We start from the raw sequence: 23416 nt of genomic DNA, 5'->3' as shown, positions 1-23416 counted from the left end.
CTGAGCTAAATTTCAAGTATCTGATGGTCTGAATACTTGTGTCAATTTGATATTTCCGAATGTATTTAATAAATTTGCAAAGTTTACAAAAATCTGTTTTTGCCTTGTCATTATAGGTCTTTTAGTGTAGACTGATGCGAAGAATAAAATATAAACAATTGTAGCATTACACTGGAACATAAAAAGGTGAAAACAGTAAGGTCTGAATTAAATTATATAAACACACACACACACACACACAAAATTGTTCTATACCATAGAAGATAAACAAAGCATAATATTAGTTGTTTTGTTTTATTGAGAGAGAGTTATTTGGGACAGAGTTCTAGTGAGTAATTAGCAGGAACTATCAACTGATTTCCACTGCACTTGTTAGACTCAAATCGTTTTTTACCTCCATAAACTTAAACTAAGATATCTAAAATGACTAAAGATAAGCGGGTATCGAAGATTCTAATTTTGCATTATCCTTCTAACTACCAATAAATCAAATTATCTTACAACCCCACCCCAAAAAAAAAAAAAACCACAGTATTAAAATCAAAATCTTACTTTGGCAGTGTCTTCTCGGATACGTAGGTTCCTGACTGTAATGCGCCTCTTGGAGTCAAAGTTCTGTCCCGGCATGTCTATGTCGTCTGCATATTTATCTTCATCCTCATCCTCACTATTATGATCTCTCTCCTGCAAGGTACATTAACATGTATTAGAATAGTGCAATATAATACTTCCACAAAGCTTCAGAAAATTGAGGAAAAGGACTTCCACTCAGTAAAAATGCATCTCAAGTGTTACTATACGGTAATACAGAGATATGCACACACAAACACATTTAAATGAAAATAACATGTCCATTTCCCAGGTTGTCCCACACTATCGGCTATGCTGTACAGTCCCTTTACATCAACCTGGTTTTAGCTGGTTTTAGCATCCAAAACATTACCATTCACTGTGCTAGCATTTAGTGATCAGTTAGTATAAATAAGTGTAGGAAGTGTATGAATGCAAGCTTTTAAGCTGCTGTGTAGGAAATTATACAAATTAGATGCATGGACACAATATCAGAACCCAGCACTGAAATTGCAGCATGCTTGGTCATTTGTAAGAGAGCAATTTGCAGGACAGAAAAGAAAAAACAAAACAAAAAAAAACATCCCAGGAATCAGGCAGTATGGTCACAAAGAAATAATACAATTTGCGTTTTTGGCGGTCTGCTTACTGTCTGTGTGTTCTGGTCATCGTCTCCCCACTGGTGTCTTGGGGAGTTCTGGCATAAAGAAAACAAGATATTACACAGGAGGAGGGGGGGTGAGTTTATGAATTAATCACAAATGACGAATACAAGTTCTTTGTTATGTTAGGCAGTTTTAAAATGAAGATAGAGATACACACACACACACACACACACACCTTCTGATAAAGATCCACTTCTTTTATTTGGGTAGTTTTGCAGTTAAGAGCAGGCTATATCTTTATTTATCAAAACCAATGGACATTTTCAACTTTGTTCCAACATTTTTCAAATTTACAACTAAGGACCAGAACTACGAAATTCCATTAGAGTGGTTATAGTGCAAACAGTATGTGGGTACTCATACATTTATTTACAGCAAACTGCTAACAATTTCTTTCAGCAATTTTAACCCAAAGTTGGATGGGTTAATGAGTAAGACCACCTCTAAATTACCGAAGCAGCTGCAGAGGGGCCAAGCCATAGGTGAAAGGAGAGGAGAGCACAGTTATTGAAAACAAATCAAAAATGGATTGAGTGACGGGTGGAGGAGAAGGGGGTTACTAAAGGAGTTTATGCCCAATTGCTATGGGCTGAGCCCTATTGAAGAGCCTTATAACAGAAAATGAATGACTGCGAGGGAGTGCCAAGGACTGAAGTGGGCTTTGCCCCATTGAAGAACCTTATATAAGAAAATGTGACAAACTACTACTCACCACATGCTCTGAAAGCTTTCCAGAGGCCAATTCCTCCTGCAGTTTTTGCGCTTTTAATGTACGTTTTGCCTGCAAATAAAGAGTGTTAATAATAATTAATGCATATGAAACTTTCATTATCATATATAGCAGTCCATACAGCCAACTGAGAGTTATGCAAGTCTGAGAAACAAGACACTACTGGCACATAAATATTACAGAGATATGTAGTGATTATGGTGCTAGGAACATTACAGGAACTATATTTGCCAACATTCAAGATGTAGTGCCAATTAGAGAGGTGATAGGAGTTTTTTTTTATCCTACCTATACACCTCCCTATGACTATTTGACTCATTTTCTTTTAAAGACTGGACAAAACCTGCTTATTTATACTGCTATAAGGGTTTCCATTAAGGTGAATTAAAGAACTTGAGTCTGTATTGCACAAAACTGAGATGGTTCCCATTATGTATTTATGGATGAAGCACTGCACATTTGCATTGATTCTCCCATTGGTTTCTATGAGAGGCCAGAGATTTGTTGTGAGGATCATAGGACAGGGATATACACTTGGGTGAGAATTCTACCTTTACTCCTTAATCATATTATTCATGTATTCAGGTACAATAGCAGTGTTAAACAGGCAGATACTGAAGAACTATCTGACTGTCCAATTGTTAAACTACAACATCATTCTCAGCTAGCCTTAAAAAAAAGTTAAATGTCAGATGCATGAGATCTACCAGCTCTAAGGAAGAGAATATGAAATAAGAGTCAGAAAGAAACCCAGTTCTGCGTTCATCATTACAGCAAACACACATTATAGGGACACTATAGTCACTAGAATAACTACAGCTTATTGTATTTGTTCTGGTGAGTAGAATCATTCCCTTCATGCTTTTTGCTGGAAACAGTGTTTTCAGAGAAAATGCAGTGTTTACGTTACAGCCTACTGATAACTCCACTGGCCACTCCTTAGATGGCTGCTAGAGGTGATTCCTATCTCAGTGCTGCAGAGTAAGCACCACTGCCAGTCAGTGTCTCCATCCTCTGCATGCAGACACTGAACATTCCTCATAGAGATGCATTGATTCAATTAATCTCTATGAGGAGATGCTGATTGGCCAGCTGTGTTTGACTTGTGCTGGCTCTGCCCCTGATCTGCCTCCTTGACAGTCTCAGCCAATCCTATGGCAAAGCAATGTGATTGGCTCAGACCACCACTTCTGATGATGTCAGCAGATAGAGGCAGTTCAGGGGCAGAGCCAGCAGCTTCAGACTTGAATACAAGTAAGATTTTACTATATTTGGGAGGCAACAGGGGGTCAGGGGCGCTAGATGGTTGTTTTAACACTATAGGGTCAGGAATACAGGTTTGTGTTCCTGATCCTATAGTGTATAGCATTTCTATCTGAGTACTTGGAGATCAGTTGACATTGTGTACTTTGGGATTGCCTGCAAGACATTTTTAGAGCATCAAATGCCTGCATGTGTACCTAATACAACACTGGAATAGAATGCATTCTGATCTCTGTGCCTTAGATTAACGACTCCGTTAAAAACATTTTACCATTCTCTGAATTACATGGGTGCTTTAACAAGTTAATAGTGTACAGACATTTTTAGTATTTTCTACTTTACCAACAGAGTAAGAATGACAACATTGTCAACATTTGAATGAGAATAAAGGACAAAGAGCAGAAGAAACAACATACCAGATCAACCTTGGCATGCTCTTCAACAATCCTCATGTGTTCTTCAGGATTGTAGCCATTCCATCTGTCTCTCTTCCCATCATAGTCCAACAATAACTGGGGCTGATCATGTTCATCAGGGGCAATGTTTGCCCCAGTGAACCTTGCTCCAACTCTTCTGGGTCTCTGGAAAAGTGATCAGAATTTTTTTTTAAAAGCATCCATTTGAAGACAAAGGGGTGTGCTAAAATCAAAACATGAAAATATGGCCTTACATTTTGCACAAGAAAAAAAAAAGAGAGCATAGCCTTGCAGACTAAGACATAGAAAGGATATTTGTGCAGCTAGCACTGACAACATCACAGTTCCTCCTTTTTTAAACAGATATGACAAAAATTGGAAAATTAAATAAAAAAGGTATATATATATACATAATTTAGAAAAGAGAAAAGTGCTAGTGCGCTAAAAAATATAGAGACAGGGGGCGGGGCCTGACCGCTGACCGGATCAGACGCCTGTCGTCTGAGCTCCTGCACCAGAACCGAAATATCGGTGCTAACGGCGATCCGATCACAGCTACAGCCCTAACTTTGGACCCACAGTACCCACTAGCTGAAGCTGAACACGGGGATACCCCTCAAGTTCCGATCCGGATTCAAAGTAACCTGATTGAGGTCTGCGGCCTAGGAAGGCTTGAGCTGGGGTGAGACGGCCGCTCTCCCAGTTCTCCGGTCGGCGCTCCGCTGCCCCGTCCCCCCCCCGTTGGACCGGTGGGGGTCATCCCGGTCCATATGGCAAACCACCGCTACATTGCCACCCAGCCTCGTGGCCCAAACGCCTCACCTAAAATGGCGACTGACAGAAGAACAGAGGCCAGAGGGCGGGCATGCTTTCTCTCCGAGCCAGAAGGGAGCCATGCGACCTCCGGGAACCAGCTGGTCTGCAATCTGCTGTGGCAAGCAACAAGCCTCCACTACAGCTACCAAGCACAGGAAGGCTCATCACTCACAGCCACCCCTGATGGGAATGCATCGCCAACTAACCTACCTACAACTGGGCTGCAATGCACCCACAGGGGGCACCCGAAAATGCAGAGACCCATGTGATCCACAAGCGGCAAAGATGCCTTACCCTTTTATCGGCACTGAGACCCACAGCACCAATACCCACCGAGCTGCAAAGCGGAACGGGTGGACAACATCCACAAGGCTGCAAGCGAATGGGCACATCAAAGATCCACAACCCACTGGATAACCCGGCGCCCCACTACTGCTACTCCTACCAGAGCAAACGGTGGAATATGATCGTGACTGCAGCAAGGACAACGGCAAGCATATAACACTGTCCACATAAAAGAGACTGCCAGCATAAAGGGGGTGCTCTGTACCTCGTTATTTACCAGCTACTAGACGGGAAGGTGGGGATCTGTACTTCACTAGATAGCACTGTAGTGTCTTTTTCTTGGGTAGTGGGAGGCATTGCTAGCTGATCTGGACCCAGGGAAGCGCTTGTAACTTACTAACTGCACAACAACTGCAGAATTTGCAATATACATGCTTGTACTAGCGTAATAAGAGTGAAAATATGCTCCAACACGATGATACTCACAAATGTTTAGTTTTGTTTTTACCAGCATTATAACTGTATTGAAGCGAGAGATAACAGTATTAAAAAGGGAGATAACAGTATTAAAGCGAGAAATCACAGTATTAAAGCGAGAAATCACAGTATTGTAGCGAGAAATAGCAGTATTAAAGCGAGAGATACTTACATTAGAGCGAGAAATAACAGTATTAACGCGAGAGATTACAGTATTAAAGCGAGAGATAACAGTATTTAGCCATAGCATGTTATTATATATAAAATGAGGTTGATCATCATAGGAGACTTTGACAATCTGTTGTGACGACCCTATCCTGTACAACTCTTGAAAGTCCAGCTCTCTTTTTTCTGTACCCCTATAATCACTTGCCTCAACAAAAATAAAGAATTAAAAAAAAAAAAATATAGAGACACCTATAAAATATTCAAGTGACTCTCCAAATGTAAATAGTGGTTATGACAGAAGCCCAAAGCCAAGTATGTGCACCCCATACACTGACACCATGTTCGTATAAGGGAACACATATATAACATCAAAAGAAGGCTGGAGTGCCACAGTGTCTCTGAACATTTTAAAAATATGCATAATCAGGATCCCAGTGGACTGGAATTCGTAGGGATCAAACGGGTGTTCAGGGATTGGAGGGGAGGAGATTTTATTCGTAAGATCGGACAGAGGAGATGCGCTGGATTTTTTTACTTGATACTTTATCCCCGTCCGGTCTTAATAAGGATTTTGAGTTATGTAATTTTTTATAGAGGTCCCTTTTTCTCAAAGATTTTTGTACCCGAGAGAGGAAGATTTATTTATACCCATATGGATATTCATATATATATTTTTTTCACTATATTACTGTATGTTTTATTATGTGGTTTTTATTATATAATATAGATATATTTAAATGTGTAGCTTATCTTTTTTTTTCTTTTTTCCATACCTCTATAGGATGTGCAGTTTTACTTTTTCTCATTTAGGAGATCAACCCCTTTGTTCAAATGTGGTATTGCTGCTGTGATTTTGCTCCTAAGAGACAGAGAAGTTTTTATGTGCAAAGATTGTATTCATATGGTGTAGGATTATGCCTTAGATTGGCTAATAATAAGTGTTTTAATATGTGTTTTAGAATAATCTTTTAGAATTTTAGGATTATATCGGATGTCCCGTAATGGAGGAAAATTGGACTCTATTTTGAACATTGAAAGACTTAAAGGCCGATTGGATCACGGCCTGTGGACATCCGATATAAAATTCGTACTTTTGTGGGAGGAGAATATTGCTCGTTTGAGAAAGCCCCGAGAGGCGGGGCGAAACGCTTCACGTGACCACGGGATCGACGCACAGGGAAGTGACTGGGAAACATCCACCGGCGAGAGGCACCTTTGAACAGGAGATAAGACTTTCGTTCTATCCTCTGTCCCTGTTACAGATCTATATGGTGTGGTGAGCTTGCGGTTGGACTTACCCGTTTTTATGATTTACTGCTTGGAGCTTGTTTTATACCAATAAATTTTTGCGTCTGATACAGTGGTTACTAAGAGCTGTTCTGTGGATCCCACGTACCCAAGGGGCTGATCCTCCCTGGGCAAGATAGCCGTGAGTGGGGCTTATACCACTCCACACTTGTGAGTTTTTTACCTATAGGGATTTTTATATATGTGTTTATATGCTTATATTTGTAACTTTGCTGCACTAGGAGTATCTCCTATTGTCCCCCCTCCCTGTTTTTTTGTCTCCCTGATTGCAGAACCCAGCTACCTTCATTGACAGGCTATAAGTATATTTGTGTCAGTGTATGGGGTGCACATACTTGGCTTTGGGCTTCTGTCATAACCACTATTTACATTTGGAGAGTCACTTGAATATTTTATAGGTGTCTCTATATTTTTTAGCGCACTAGCACTTTTCTCTTTTCTGTATAACTTAGTACCATTTTACCAGGGTACATTGTTGGTGCTGCTTTTTTTATTATTATTTCATTATTATATATTTTTTTGTCTATCGGTTTAAATCTTGCGCCAATTTATCTTACTCGTATACTATATATATAATTTAGTTTTACATATTAAATTGGAGGTCTTACTTTTCAGTATTTCCTAAAGATATAAATCTTTATGAAATACTGATTAAGACTGCATTGGAATTCAACTTAAATTCACACGCAATCCAAAGACTTTGTCTTATGCACAAGCCGGAGGTTGACAAAATGAGGAGATCAGCAGTCAACCTTTGTCAATCCCAGCAGCCATCACAAATGATAGCTGTGGGATTCATGCTTTGTCTATGGAGGATCCCGCATGTGCAAGAGTACAACACTGATGTGGCTCCGGGCAATTAAAGCGCCAGGAGCCTATGAGAACCTGCAGCATTAACATGGTGGCGGCTGCAAGAGAAAACCTGAGTTAAGTACAACTCCATGTCAGGGGTCTTTGCAAAATTCTCAAAAAAAAACAGAAACTGTCAGTTCCACTATAACCACCAATGTGGAATTTGAGGTATGCCTGTGATCATTATTTTGTTGGAAGGTCCAATGACACCCAAGCATTAGCTACCTCACAGACGGCATGGCATTTTCTGATACTTCAATGAATCCAGTTTGCCCTTCACAGACCGCTGGTTTCCAGTGCCAGATGATGCAAAGCAGCCCCAAGCATCACCGAGCCACCACCGTGCTTAACTGTAGACATAGTATGCTTTTCAGCATATGCTTCATTTTTATTCCTCCAGACATACCGCTGACCCATTGAGCCGAGAAGCTGAGGTTCCCTGGCACTGGCTCACCTTTCATGAATAGTTTCACCCCAAAGTCTGTGTGCCTGCAGCAGTTCACTCTGCCCCCCCATCCTTCCATTTTCTGAATTCCTACATAACAGAAGGCCCGGGCAGCATTAGACAGGGGCACCGTTGATTGGCTTAATGCAGTCATCGGTCGCTCTTAGTCATTCAGTAGCTCTCATTTTTTTATGAATGGGGAAATGTAACAAAGAAATGCAAGACCTGGGGAAAAGTATATTTCCTATCCGCCCAGTTAATAAAAAAAGGGTTTACGAATTTATATAGGCCTCTCTATAAGGGAATGGGTTTCACATTTTTTTGATGTGGGAGTTCGAAACATTCAGATTTCACACGAAACTTTGGTCTATTAAAACAATAAACAAAATAAATAAATACATTACCTCAAAGCAGTCTTTTTTCTTATGCGATACAGAACCACAATTTTCACATGCTCCTGGCCGATATTTTATTGCAATCGAACCCTGAAAAGATAAAATAGCAACATGTCAAAAGCCCTTTTAATTCCCTAAATATTGCTGTACTCAAAAAATAAATCCCTGTATTACGCCATTTAAAGAAAAAAAAATGAAATAAATGTATCTATTCAATACTAAAGCTCCAACCAATAGCCAATTAAAAAATCTGAGACTAAAGATTGTGAAGAATACATCAATTCTATCTAAATAACCAATATTCATTTGATATACACGACATGGAGCACAAACCTAATAATGGGTTTTAGAAGATATGTGGTCACAGCAACTTCATAAGATTTCACTGAATTTTAGTTTAGATTTTAAAAACCAATTAAATGGACCGTCCAAGCACCAGAACCACTACAACTTAAAGCACTCCAGCAGGATAATTGTAAGCACTGCCTTTTTCTGAGAAAAGGTAGTTTTTACATTTGTACCTAAAGCTACCTCGAGTGACAATTACTCATGACAACTACTAGCTCTTGTTGCTCTCCTGCAATCTTTCCAGGATCAACATTGTGAGTCTTAACACTCTGCAGGAGTGTGCACCAGCTCCCTAATGCCTCCTTATATGGAAACATTGGAATGACCGAGATAATCTAACTATCATCTAACCTAGAGCAGAGGCTATCACTAGACAAGCGAACCAGGGTACTAAAGTGAAGTAAAAGTGCTTTATTTGACTTGTAAAGAGGGAGGCTCTTAATCTCTATACAGAATAAAACACTAACTTTGAATACAAACATGTGTTCCTAACGTTATAGTGTTCTTTTAAGCCACAAGCAGCTATAATGCCAAATCATTGTTGCATAGGATGAAAAGTGCTGCAGCAAAAAATTATTTCACGGAAATGGAACAGACCAGAGTAAGTACAAATATAAATCATTACCTCTTTAATGCCTCTCTTGTACCATTCACCCAACTGGGAAAATTCTTTTTGCTTTTCGTCTTGTGGCCTTTGATGTTTTAGAGTAGGTCTTTTTGAAGGATCTACATACCATGGAACTGATGAAATATACTGTGGGATGTGTGGATTAATGTCCCTAAAAAATAAAAATCAGTACAAAATTAGGGAGAGACCAAATCGGTTTTACCACCTCATAACATTCTTCAACTATATTGCAGAGATTATTTACCTTATATGCTTCTCTTCCTAGGTGCAACATGAGAGTGTTAATTACTTAATCCCTCTTTCTTTCCCCTAATTGGCCATTTCCCTTTTTCTCAGCCTTCACTATGTGTGTCTATAGCCATCAATCAGGATACACATAGAAGGAGAATAGTCAATGTATTTTTCTTGTGACAGTTCTTAAGTAATTGCTCATGAAGTGTATACCATTATGAGATTAGAAGCAGCTACGATTCCATAAGGACGAAGGAACTTGTTATAGGCAATCCTGAGGTTGACAAAAGGCTAGCTCCAGAGTCAACTTTTGGCCAATCCATCACAAGTGACCATAGGGGGAATTTAAGCATCATCTCACTCATTGCTTAACATGATCTATGGAGGCTCCCATGGTCTCCTCTATCTGTGTTTTACTCCTGCGCATGCTCAAGACTATAGCACTGGAAAGGTTCCTGAATGATGAAGCATCAAGACCTTGAGAGGATCCCCAGCATACTGATGGCGGTGAAGGACAGCTTCAGGTAAGTAAACCTACTTTGACTGCCCCTAGGACTAAAACAAGTAAAGACCCCTGAAAATGATAGATCTAAATAGATTTATACCAAAAAAAAAAACTCCAAAAGGAGAGTGTTGAATTCAAAGCGCTTGAAGTGCAAAAGTGTGAACCAGCAGCTTTAAACATTTGTGTAGGAATACCTTCCTCTCCACACACCAAGTTAAACCGTTAAAATAGTGGTACAAGTGAAAATGGCCTACACCCTTAGTGTAGCGCTGAATATTCAGTGCTCCACTAAGGGTAAAGGTAATTTTCACTTGTACCACTTTACCCAATTTAAAGAAAAATGTTTTTTAAAAAAGCAAACATTGCATAATCAGGACAACCTAGTATGGGACAGGGACTGATTAATTGCAAAACTGGGCAGTTTTTTAAAGCATAATTACCACTTAGATGATATATTTGTGCAATGTCAAATGTGAACAACTATCCAAAAATGCTGTTTATTGATGTTCAAAGAAGCACACCATGTCCAACTTTGGATTCTTGTCCACCACATTTGTGTGGGATCCCTTAATATTTTGTCATTTGTAATACAATCGTTACACCAAAGAGTGTGTTTGGATATACAGACCAAGAAAATGTATACATAAAAAGGTTTATAAATATATATGTATTGTAAATGCAAATAGAATACATTCTCTATAAAATAAACAAAACTTACTTTCCTTCTTCATCCACTTCAGCAGGGGCATTACCCAACTTTCGCTGTTCTTCCAACTCCTTTTTCTTTCTCCAATCCTCTCTTGTCATTTTCTTTGGTTCCTCCAGCCCTGCTGGATCAGCATTTCCTCCAAGAGGAACAGCCATGATTTCTGTACCCCCTGACATTTCTGAGAGTTATGCTGCAAACCAAAGCAAGTTTAATTATAGTAACAAAGGAGAAAATCGGTACTACACCAACAAGTGACAGTACAGATTAAAGGGGTAGCAGAGCAAATATCATAAAAATACAACCTGTGTATAGAATAACAACAATTTCCAGGATATCTAGAATGTATAAAAAAAAAAAATCACACAATGGTGAAGTATGTACAATAATGAGTGGTTCAGACCCGGAGGTAGAGAACTTACAAGATTATACTGGAGATCAGCGCCTGTCTCCCTTCCAAAGGGTATATATACAAAACGGCGTTTCCTTCAGGATGGGTATGCGATGTAGTATAGCAGCATATGCAAAGACCTCCAATCCTCAAAGGCAAAAAGATATATAGAGCAGTATTGTAATAAAAAGAGAATTTATTAGTACAAAATGCACTTACATCAATAAAAGGTAAAAGCAGCCTGTCTCCACTAAACAAGTGGTACCCAGGAGAAACGAAATCCCTCTGTGGTAAAATGAACAATAAAAAGAAAAGCCAAAAACATTAAAAGTCTCTAGCTGGTATCCAACGCGTTTCGTCTTCTAGACTTCTTCAGGGATATGTAGTAACGTTCACATAGTCCTTTCTTTATATAGGGCTCCAAGATCTTTCATTTTGCCGCGAACCGGAGAACATACTTCCGGGTTTCGCTTGTGCCGGTTGTTGATTGGCCGGACGTGATGACGTGTTCCGGCCGTCTGTGTAAGGAAGAGCTATTTCCGCGTTCCACTATGGAACGCTTGCCGTCCTATCACTTAAGACTGAAAACGCTTCCGCGTTCCACCGTGGAACGCACGGCAATTCCGGCAACCAAAAGGTTGCAACGAAAAGACGAGCGCCCAGGGCGGAACCACGGAAGACTAATGGAACATATAAAGACTGTATGGGCTCAAGCTCAACAAACAGGGGGGAACAAAAATAAATAAAATCAAAAAGGATAAAAATAATAAAAATAAGAAACAAGAACAAGAAAAAAACAATCAGTAAACCATACATGATAAATAAAAATACAAATATATAAGTGTCACAAATACACCCAAAGCTGACATAATAAAATACAAAGAAAATACAGAATAATAATCCTACTAGATGCATAAAACCAATATAAAACTAAAAATGTCTCAAAAGAATCACTGTATTATATAGACTACAAAATCCCCCCTAAATCAATATCCTGATTGAGGCCCATATTTAAAGTGTTTAAAGTGTAGATCCAAAAAGCTTCTTTCTTAGCTAGGTCATTAGTTTTACTTTTTATCCTTTTTGATTTTATTTATTTTTGTTCCCCCCTGTTTGTTGGGCTTGAGCCCATACAGTCTTTATATGTTCCATTAGTCTTCCGTGGTTCCGCCCTGGGCGCTCGTCTTTTCGTTGCAACCTTTTGGTTGCCGGAATTGCCGTGCGTTCCACGGTGGAACGCGGAAGCGTTTTCAGTCTTAAGTGATAGGACGGCAAGCGTTCCATAGTGGAACGCGGAAATAGCTCTTCCTTACACAGACGGCCGGAACACGTCATCACGTCCGGGCAATCAACAACCGGCACAAACGAAACCCGGAAGTATGTTCTCCGGTTCGCGGCAAAATGAAAGATCTTGGAGCCCTATATAAAGAAAGGACTATGTGAACGTTACTACATATCCCTGAAGAAGTCTAGAAGACGAAACGCGTTGGATACCAGCTAGAGACTTTTAATGTTTTTGGCTTTTCTTTTTATTGTTCATTTTACCACAGAGGGATTTCGTTTCTCCTGGGTACCACTTGTTTAGTGGAGACAGGCTGCTTTTACCTTTTATTGATGTAAGTGCATTTTGTACTAATAAATTCTCTTTTTACTACAATACTGCTCTATATATCTTTTTGCCTTTGAGGATTGGAGGTCTTTGCATATGCTGCTATACTACATCGCATACCCATCCTGAAGGAGACGCCGTTTTGTATATATACCCTTTGGAAGGGAGACAGGCGCTGATCTCCAGTATAATCTTGTAAGTTCTCTACCTCCGGGTCTGAACCACTCATTATTGTACATACTTCACCATTGTGTGTTTTTTTATACATTCTAGATATCCTGGAAATTGTTGTGTTATTCTATACACAGGTTGTATTTTTATGATATTTGCTCTGCTACCCCTTTAATCTGTACTGTCACTTGTTGGTGTAGTACAGATTTTCTCCTTTGTTACTATATATTGGGTGTATGTGAGGTACACTTTTGGGTGTTTAGCATTGCTCTTTGGTTCTTTTGGAAAAAATACAGTACATTTCTTTTTTATATCTAAGTTTAATTATAACTGGCATTGAATACTAATACTCAGCTACCTACCCCTCTCTCCATTAATGTTGTCACCTACTTTGGTGTGACCAGTCCAGGACAATACTGGAAAAGAGAGGTATGAGGTATGTCTAGAGCTCTGATCCAACACACTACTTGCCAGTTGGCTGCCAGTCATGAGAGATTTCTCCTAGCCATTCTTCATTTATAAAAACACTCCAAGCACCATAACCACAACAGCACGTTGTAGCGGTGATGGTGCCAGAAGTGCCCTGGCACAATCCCACAGTAGCAGAGTTTTTTTAGCAGAGTTTGACAACTTACCCACAGTACATCCAGTCTCTTCCAGCTGGAAAATGCTTTATAGAGCAAAGCAGGGGCATGTAAGATTACGCTCATTGGCTAAGATTGTCAGTTAAGCCCTCGCAGACTTTGAGCACAATCCTGCATCAGCCATGCTTCACATCCGGCTTTGACTACACCATGTGACATCTTACAGTGGGAAGGAACCATAGCACTCCTAGCAGAATAAACACTACAGTCTGCTGGGCACCTACCCAGGGTAAGTAGAAAAACTGTTTGACCATTTATCTGGGGCCCACCAGGCCCCCATCATTGCAGCCAGAAGCTCTTGCAACAAGCTTCCATTACCTTAATTGAGCTTAGCCCTGTCATGCAGATCAATGTTCTATCACAAATCTATAATCTATCAGATTTCTATACCTGCATCACCGGAAGAGAAACGAGACCAGCTGCGCTCATGCGCGCTAGCAGGCCTCGGGGTAGAGAATTCTGTCGGAGACGCTGTGCGCGCCACCTCCGATGACGCTCAATCAGTTGGGCCTTTACTCTGAAGGGTGTACCTCACATGCACGCAGCACATCCACCAGATATAGAAATCTGAAGGGTGTACCGCGCATGCGCGCAGCACATCCACCAGATATAGAAATCTGAAGGGTGTACCGCGCATGCGCGCAGCACATCCACCAGATATAGAAATCTGAAGGGTGTACTGCGCATGCGCGCAGCACATCCACCAGATATAGAAATCTGAAGGGTGTACTGCGCATGCGCGCAGCACATCCACCAGATATAGAAATCTGAAGGGTGTACTGCGCATGCGCGCAGCACATCCACCAGATATAGAAATCTGAAGGGTGTACTGCGCATGCGCGCAGCACATCCACCAGATATAGAAATCTGAAGGGTGTACTGCGCATGCGCGCAGCACATCCACCAGATATAGAAATCTGACGGGTGTACTGCGCATGCGCGCAGCACATCCACCAGATATAGAAATCTGACGGGTGTACTGCGCATGCGCGCAGCACATCCACCAGATATAGAAATCTGACGGGTGTACTGCGCATGCGCGCAGCACATCCACCAGATATAGAAATCTGACGGGTGTACTGCGCATGCGCGCAGCACATCCACCAGATATAGAAATCTGACGGGTGTACTGCGCATGCGCGCAGCACATCCACCAGATATAGAAATCTGACGGGTGTACTGCGCATGCGCGCAGCACATCCACCAGATATAGAAATCTGACGGGTGTACTGCGCATGCGCGCAGCACATCCACCAGATATAGAAATCTGACGGGTGTACTGCGCATGCGCGCAGCACATCCACCAGATATAGAAATCTGACGGGTGTACTGCGCATGCGCGCAGCACATCCACCAGATATAGAAATCTGACGGGTGTACTGCGCATGCGCGCAGCACATCCACCAGATATAGAAATCTGACGGGTGTACTGCGCATGCGCGCAGCACATCCACCAGATATAGAAATCTGACGGGTGTACTGCGCATGCGCGCAGCACATCCACCAGATATAGAAATCTGACGGGTGTACTGCGCATGCGCGCAGCACATCCACCAGATATAGAAATCTGACGGGTGTACTGCGCATGCGCGCAGCACATCCACCAGATATAGAAATCTGACGGGTGTACTGCGCATGCGCGCAGCACATCCACCAGATATAGAAATCTGACGGGTGTACTGCGCATGCGTGCAGCACATCCACCAGATATAGCAATCTGATATACAAATCTGACGGATTTGAAAGCTGTGGTATAGAAATCTGATAGAAGTACCGTGCAGCACATCCGTCAGATTTGTAATCCGTCAGATTTGTACTGATAGGCTAAGCCCAGTAAACAGGCTTGTGGACCTTGTGGTCCCCAGGTAAGTTGTCAAACATTTGACTTCTTACCTGGGAGTGGGAGAGTTTATTAAGGTTTCCAGACATACATTAGTACTTGTACTAAAAAGGTGGATAAACATTGCTCTAGCATTCAGCATAAACTTCACAAATCTTTCTATAGCAACTACTGTATTGTGAGTAGAAGCATCAAAGCCACAAAACATCAATCAAGGTATGCTTTCCTAATAAATAACTAGCACAAAAACGTATCTTCCACTGGTAGATTGATTCCCAATTGTTAAATAAGAACATAACACAAAGTATAGATAAAAACAAAACATATTCTTGCCCTAGAACTCCACACATGCACATCTATCTAGACTGTAGAACAGGGGTAAGCAACCTTTGTGGACTACACCCATAGTGCTCTTACAACAATAATGCTGGCAAAGCATCAGGGGAGACATAGTCCATAACCCATGCCTACTCTAAAACACTACTTTCCTTATGAACTCTGACCCAGATACCCCAAACTAACCCATAAAACTGGACTGTCCATGGCTCACACTAGCCATAACAGCATATGCACCCAGCATAAGCACTAGCCGTAACAGCCCAGCTGGCACACACTAGCTGTAACAGCCCACCCCCTGGCACACACTAGCTGTAACAGCCCACCCCCTGGCACACACTAGCTGTAACAGCCCACCCCCTGGCACACACTAGCTGTAACAGCCCACCCCCTGGCACACACTAGCTGTAACAGCCCACCCCCTGGCACACACTAGCTGTAACAGCCCACCCCCTGGCACACACTAGCTGTAACAGCCCACCCTGGCACACACTAGCTGTAACAGCCCACCCCCTGCCACATACTAGCCGTAACAGCCCACCCCCTGGCACACACTAGCTGTAACAGCCCACCCCCTGGCACACACTAGCTGTAACAGCCCACCCCCTGGCACACACTAGCTGTAACAGCCCACCCCCTGGCACACACTAGCTGTAACAGCCCACCCCCTGGCACACACTAGCTGTAACAGCCCACCCCCTGCCACATACTAGCCGTAACAGCCCACCCCCTGGCACACACTAGCTGTAACAGCCCACCCCTGGCACACACTAGCTGTAACAGCCCACCCCCTGGCACACACTAGCTGTAACAGCCCACCCCCTGGACACTAGCTGTAACAGCCCACCCCTGGCACACACTAGCTGTAACAGCCCACCCCTGGCACACACTAGCTGTAACAGCCCACCCCCTGGCACACACTAGCTGTAACAGCCCACCCCCTGGCACACACTAGCTGTAACAGCCCACCCCCTGGCACACACTAGCTGTAACAGCCCACCCCCTGGCACACACTAGCTGTAACAGCCCACCCCCTGGCACACACTAGCTGTAACAGCCCACCCCCTGGCACACACTAGCTGTAACAGCCCACCCCCTGGCACACACTAGCTGTAACAGCCCACCCCCTGGCACACACTAGCTGTAACAGCCCACCCCCTGGCACACACTAGCTGTAACAGCCCACCCCCTGGCACACACTAGCTGTAACAGCCCACCCCCTGGCACACACTAGCTGTAACAGCCCACCCCCTGGCACACACTAGCTGTAACAGCCCACCCTGGCACACACTAGCTGTAACAGCCCACCCCCTGCCACATACTAGCCGTAACAGCCCACCCCCTGGCACACACTAGCTGTAACAGCCCACCCCCTGGCACACACTAGCTGTAACAGCCCACCCCCTGGCACACACTAGCTGTAACAGCCCACCCCCTGGCACACACTAGCTGTAACAGCCCACCCCCTGGCACACACTAGCTGTAACAGCCCACCACCCCCTGGCACACACTAGCTGTAACAGCCCACCCCCTGCCACATACTAGCCGTAACAGCCCACCCCCTGGCACACACTAGCTGTAACAGCCCACCCCCTGGCACACACTAGTTCGACCATCAGCGGACCCAGACCGACATACGGTGCCCGGGGATTCTTCTACCGGCACCTAGTCCCACACAGACACTTGTCTCGGTTCCCTCCGATATCAACTGCACAGGCGCGAAACGTAATCTACGAGAAACCGCGCTCCATTATCGGCACCAACCTGTCTCTTCAGGACCCAATACGGCCAGACCGACACCGAACCCGAACAGGAAGTGAACCTTTACACCGGAAACGGTGCTCTCGTGGTGACGACCATAACATTCGACGTCACTCGGTGAGGGGGCGGGGCCAGGCGTTACGTAACATCGTGCTTTAACTGTTGCGGCGCCGAATTGCTGCTCATTCTAATCCCCTGTCGGTCAGCCTGCAGGGACCGCGTCTGCAGTGAATTACATTGAATAACGCACAGTGGGGCTTTGGGGCAATAATGGGGGACCCTGGGACAGTGTTATTATTATTACCTGGGGTCTGGGAGCTCATCTGAGTATATTCCACATTGTTATGTTTATTGCAAACCCCAGTCTATCATCATTTCCCCATAAAGTTTGGTAAAAATATGTATATCAGCCAATTATTACTATGTTTGGTGGGTTTTTTGCTAATATTTTTGTATTTTAAGACCTGCTTTGTTACCCATTACAACTTTTCTTTTTATCACCCCTATCCTACCACTCGAAACATATTTCTGATTTAATGGACAAATAAAGCATTTTTTTTTCTTTTTTGGCATTATATTGATTGAGGTGTTATGTGGTTTTCTGTCACGTATGTACAGTTAAGTCATGAAACTAGTCATATATATTTATTTATTTATTTATTTATATATTTATAATATAAGGGAACACACTTTACCATGTATCTAAACAACCTTTCTAAAGTATTTCTCTAAATAGGTGACTGATGATAAGCTAAGAGTGCCCACCACTGGCCTCAACAGGAAAGTCTTCCACTTCTAAGCCAGAGGAGTTTAGAGGATGGGCGCTGTGAACAGCATGTTTGGATTAAACTGTTTGATAACAGTGAAATCTCATAAGGTAAGAAGGAACCCAGGATCCCAAGACACCATAGCAACTTGAGATTGAGATTAAATCATTATGGTGCTTAGAGTGGTCCTTTAACTGTTAGGGAAAACTATTTCTAAAGCAGAGGTCTCAAACTCAATTTACCCGGAGGCCAAGTCTTTTTCTCCCATGGAAGCCACACGTCTGTACTCAGAGTGCACCCGCATACACACACATTCAGATCCATATTCCCATATGCCAGCATGTACACCAAGGATGTCAAACTCAAAGGCTAACATGGCCAAATAAACAAAGTTTAAGTTTATGTGGGCTGCAAAAAAAAAGAGTTTCGACCTAGACCAACACAAACTAAAATTACTTGTATCATTCTCATACAAAGAATCCCTGAACATAGAAGAACGCACCAGAGCAGAGAATCCCTCTAATTCCCACGACGGCGCGCACTTACAACCCCCCGAGAGAGCTGGTCGTAACTGCGAGCCGTTGTAAAACAGGTAGGTTGCAAAACGAGGACCACCTGTATATATAATTTACTCAAAAGCTTCACTTTACTTACTATGCCCCTCAATCTAATACACAGTCGCCCGCGGCCCTGCCCCCCACTCTAATACACTGCCTCCCCTTTCGTCCCCCAATCTGATACACTGCCTTCCCTCTATCCCCCAATATAATACACTGTCCCCACTCCCCCAATTTAATACACTCCCCCCTCCCTCCACTCTAATTTAATACACTGCACCACTCTAATTTAATACACTGCCCCCTCCCATCACTCTTATGCACTGCCCCCTCCCTCCCACCCCTCTAATACACTACTCCCATCCCTCAATTTAACACACTGCCCCCCTCCCACCACTCTAATACACTGCTCCAATCCTTCCCCAATAAAATACACTGCTCCCCTCACTCTAATGCACTGCCCCACCTCCCTCCCCCAATTTAATACACTGCCCTCCTTCCCCCCAATTTAATACACTGCCCCCCTCACTCCAATACATTTCTCCATCTCCCTCCTCCAATTTTATACACGACCCCACCTCCCTCCCCAATTTAATACACTGCCGTTTCTTCCCCCAGTTTAATACACCTCCCCTTTCCCACCACTTTACCTCTCCTTCTTTCCCCAATTCAATACACTGCCCCCCTCACGCTAATACATTGCCCCATCTACCTCCCCAAATTTTATACATGGCCCCACCTCCCTCCCCCCAATTTAATACACTGCCCCATCTCCCTCCCCCAATTTAAGACACTGCCCCCCATTTAATACACTACGCCACAGGAAGGTTTCCCCAAGCCCCTCTTCCTCTACCTTAAGCAGTCTTCCAGTCCATCCCTGCAAGATCTACTCTGGCACTGTGAGCAGCAGGGAAGGGGCAGTGGCTGGCCTGCTCTGCACACTGTAATGCCGCTGCGCAGCCGCCGGATTTGACTCCATACACTGTATGCGCATATCCGACGGCTAGTGTGAAAGAATGTTTTGTGCTCTTGCCCTGGGCCGCAAAGATACTCATTGTGGGCCGCATGTTTGACGTGCTTGATGTACACAGAGGGGTTTATTCACTAAAGTCCAAATAACCCGGTACACTTTACCAAAAAGCTGTGGTCAGATTTCGCAAAGCAGCATTCGAATGGACATAAATGCCCACTGAATTTCAGCCTGGCTGGATGGAATGGCTGAAATCTAGTACCGATGTTAAAAATTTGGGACTGGATTATTAAAATCTGGACCCACGTCTTAAAAAACTGAACTATGTGCATACATTTTACAAGTGACAGTTACACTGTAAGACTCCGATTCATCACCAAAGCCTGTCCCAAGCTGCAGAGAATAATAACTGATGTGGGTTGCTATTGCTCACTTCTTATTTATTGAGGGTTCCTATTCCATGTAAACTAATCAGGCCACACCATCCTGCCTTCTATGATGGGTTGAACCTAAAAAAATGATAGGTTGGTATGCCCACAAATTTTAATGGAGAAAAAAGTGCCATGGAAAAAAAAGTGCATGACATATCACCTAAATATTTAGCATGGGTATTCCTTAAGAAGTGGCACATTTTGATAGTGAGATTTGACTCCAAGACATGGATGTTATTTTGCTGCTCTTTTCTTTTGCAGAAATACAGCTATAAAATAACAACTTGTCAAACACCTGATTACAGTCCTAGCATAACCCATAAATAGTGACACTCACATTTAATCTTGACTGCTGACTCCTTCGATCACCAAATCCCGTTACCCTTCCATTCCCAATAAGTAACGCAACACCATGTTAAGTGGGTAAGGGCAACGGCCACAGCTTTATTTAAACCAGCATAACCAAATACTGTCAGCTGCTGGTTTTACCCAGCAGACAGGTACACTTTAAACTTCTTCCAGAGCCTCTTCAGCCTGTCCTTCGTCATCAACCAAATTCAGGCTGCGACTTCCCAATCCCATCCGGGCATTATTCATTTACCAAACTTGCTGGCGCATGAAACCCGCAGCTGTGACAAAATGAGAACAAAGAAAACACAACACAAAACAACAATTCCAGAACAGAACCGTTGGGGACGGTGGGTGGGGAAAGACACTGCCAGGCTCCCTCGACATTGTTCACAAGTAGTCTGGTAATTTTTCCCAGAATTCCATGCTTTCAACTGTAAAACCAACTGTATCCTTTTGGTTGCTATGCCAACCCCTCAGGGCAGCAGTAATGCTCCCCCCTCCCTATTCGCTCCGGGGGTTGGCCTTTCTCTTTGTTTGCTGCCCCTTCAGACAAATAGGTGTTTTCTGTTTGTGGTGATATTTATTACAGTTTTATTTCTTTAATTTAGTTGGCTTGGACTTTGTATTCATATTTTACTGTTTAATAAAATAGGATACAGTAGAATGAAACAAATAAAACCAGAAAAACAGGCAAATTTGTTTTTAAAAAAAGCTAAAATATAGTTGTGACGGGACGTCTTTAATGCAGGGCAAACAGGGCAGCTGCTCCGGGTCTAGTTACTCCTGGGGGGCCCCAGAGCAGCTGCCCAGTGGGCCCCCTGCCCGAGATTTATTTGAGCAGCCCCCGTGGTCCCCGCATGGCCCGCATACTAAGGAGGCCCACTAATGCACTAACGGCCACCCGGTGGGCATGTGTCAGCAGGATGCCAGTTAGTTGGGTGAGGGAAGGGCCTAGGGGGCCCAAGCTAATGCTTGCACAGGGTCCATGCAATATTAAAGACGGCCCTGTCCCCACCTGTAATCAGTTGACATTCTCATGAGCTGGCCCTGGTCAGGGCTGGTGCAAGGATTTTTGCCGCCCTAGGCAAAAGAAAAATTTGTCCCCCCCCCCATGTGACATCACATTACCCCACCCATATGATCTGCCATATGAACTAACGCCAGTGCTGCACACAGTGTTTGTTTACATTAAAATGCCGGCAGAGACAGGCTATAGACACCAGAACCACTACATTAAGCTGCAATGGTTCTGGGGACTATAGTGTCCCTTTAATGTGAGGTAAATTAGAAATTAGTGCCATTAATAATATACTGGATTCATGGGCGTCCGCAGGAATTTTTCCAGAGGGGGGCATAATTGTAATGACATCCATGCTTGGCCCCTTTTTGACAGTGTTATGAAAGGGAAGGAGCATAGTCATTATCACATAAAGCCAGGGTGAATAGCGTTTTCACAACTATGGTGTCAGGAATATATCAATTTTGACATGCCTAGAATCAACCAATTTGTGTGAGTGTAACCTTGAATCGTGAATGTATACTGGTTTTGACATACTACCCTATGAGTTGTTCTATTTTCCCCTTCTGTAGATATTTTTTCTGTCAGGAATATATGTTTGTATTCCTGACACTATAGTGTTCTTTTAATCAAATTAAAGGAACATTCTGGTCACCATAAAAACTTCATCTATGATGCCAGGTTGCCCCTGGGTGCTCTCTTTCCTTTAAGGGGTGAAACCGCTCTGAAATGGTTTACCCCAAAGGCTTCCTCCAGGTCACTCAGTGGTATTCGGCTTCTGACACGGAGTGTCAGGAAGTGCAGATTGACGTCAGGCATGGGTGCCGCTGATTGGCTAGAGTGGTCAGCTGACGCTCTAAGCCAATCGCTAGTTTCCGATTCATAAAAATGTTTTATGTTTTTATGAATGGGGAGCTACTGATTGGCTTAGAGTGCAAGCTGACCCTCTAGCCAATCAGCGGCACCCCTATCCAGCGGCCCTCTGTGTTTCCTGACACTCAGTAAATAAAAGTGAACACATTAACACTGATATTTTTTTTACCTAGGGATATGAGAAGGTCCAAAGTTTCCCTGCCAGGCCCAGGTACCAACGCCTTATGATGTGGTGTCCAGAATGAAGTGCTCCAATCTCATTTTCTTCTCCTTCATTTGACACAGTCTCCTCCTGCTCCTTTACCTTTCTGCTTATTTTGCGCCCTTCTGCTCCTTTCTCTTTCTGATCCCTTTCTGCTCCTTGCAGACCCTTCCTTCTCCTTGTATGCCCTTCCTTCTCCTTGCAGACCCTTCCTTCCCCTTGCTGCCCCTTCCTGCTCCTTGCAGACCCTTCCTGCTTCTTGCTGCCCTTCCTGCTTCTTTCTGCCCTTCCATCTTCTTTCTGCCCCTTCCAGCTTCTTGCAGCCCTTTGCTGACCCCTTTATGTTCCTTCTCCTACTTTACCTTTGTGCTCCTTCTGATTCTCCTTCCTGCTCCTTGCTGCCCCTTGTTTCTCCTTGCGCCCCTTCCTGCTCCTTGCAGACCCTTGCTGCTTCTTGCTGCCTATTCTTACTCCTTCCTGGCCCCCCTTGCTCCCTGCTGCTTCTTTTTGCTCCCTTACCGTTGTGCTCCTTCTGTCCCTTCCTGACCCTTTCTGCTCATTGCAGACCATTCCTGCTTCTTGCTGCCCTTCCTGCTTCTTTCTGCCCCTTCCAGCCCCTTGCTGACCCTTTCTGTACCTTCTCCTACTTTACGTTTGTGCTCCTTCTGATTCTTTCTGCCCCTTCCT

General features: G+C 43.4%; 1 protein-coding gene across 2 annotated transcripts in view; it reads right to left on the bottom strand.

The window, feature by feature from the left end:
* SLU7 (SLU7 homolog, splicing factor) overlaps positions 1 to 18321 on the bottom strand; it is a 30092-nt gene extending 11771 nt beyond the window's left edge. Inside the window, exons 1-8 of one of the 2 annotated variants that reach the window (XM_063448064.1) lie at positions 18251 to 18321; positions 10821 to 11001; positions 9364 to 9517; positions 8400 to 8480; positions 3645 to 3809; positions 1948 to 2016; positions 1220 to 1267; positions 553 to 684 (exon numbers count right to left, since the gene is read on the bottom strand). In XM_063448064.1, the coding sequence (XP_063304134.1) occupies positions 553 to 684; positions 1220 to 1267; positions 1948 to 2016; positions 3645 to 3809; positions 8400 to 8480; positions 9364 to 9517; positions 10821 to 10987 (816 nt within the window). In that variant the 5' untranslated portion in view covers positions 10988 to 11001; positions 18251 to 18321. Of the gene's footprint in view, positions 1 to 552; positions 685 to 1219; positions 1268 to 1947; positions 2017 to 3644; positions 3810 to 8399; positions 8481 to 9363; positions 9518 to 10820; positions 11002 to 17563; positions 17664 to 18250 lie in introns of those variants that run through there. The other variant, XM_063448062.1, reaches the window with a different exon arrangement.
* Between the last annotated feature and the right edge of the window lie 5095 nt (positions 18322 to 23416).

This window comes from Pelobates fuscus, chromosome 3, assembly GCF_036172605.1.
Source record: "Pelobates fuscus isolate aPelFus1 chromosome 3, aPelFus1.pri, whole genome shotgun sequence".
NCBI classification, from domain to species: domain Eukaryota; kingdom Metazoa; phylum Chordata; class Amphibia; order Anura; family Pelobatidae; genus Pelobates; species Pelobates fuscus.
Note: the sequence above shows the minus strand (reverse complement) of the source record. Positions and strands in the feature narration are given on the sequence as shown.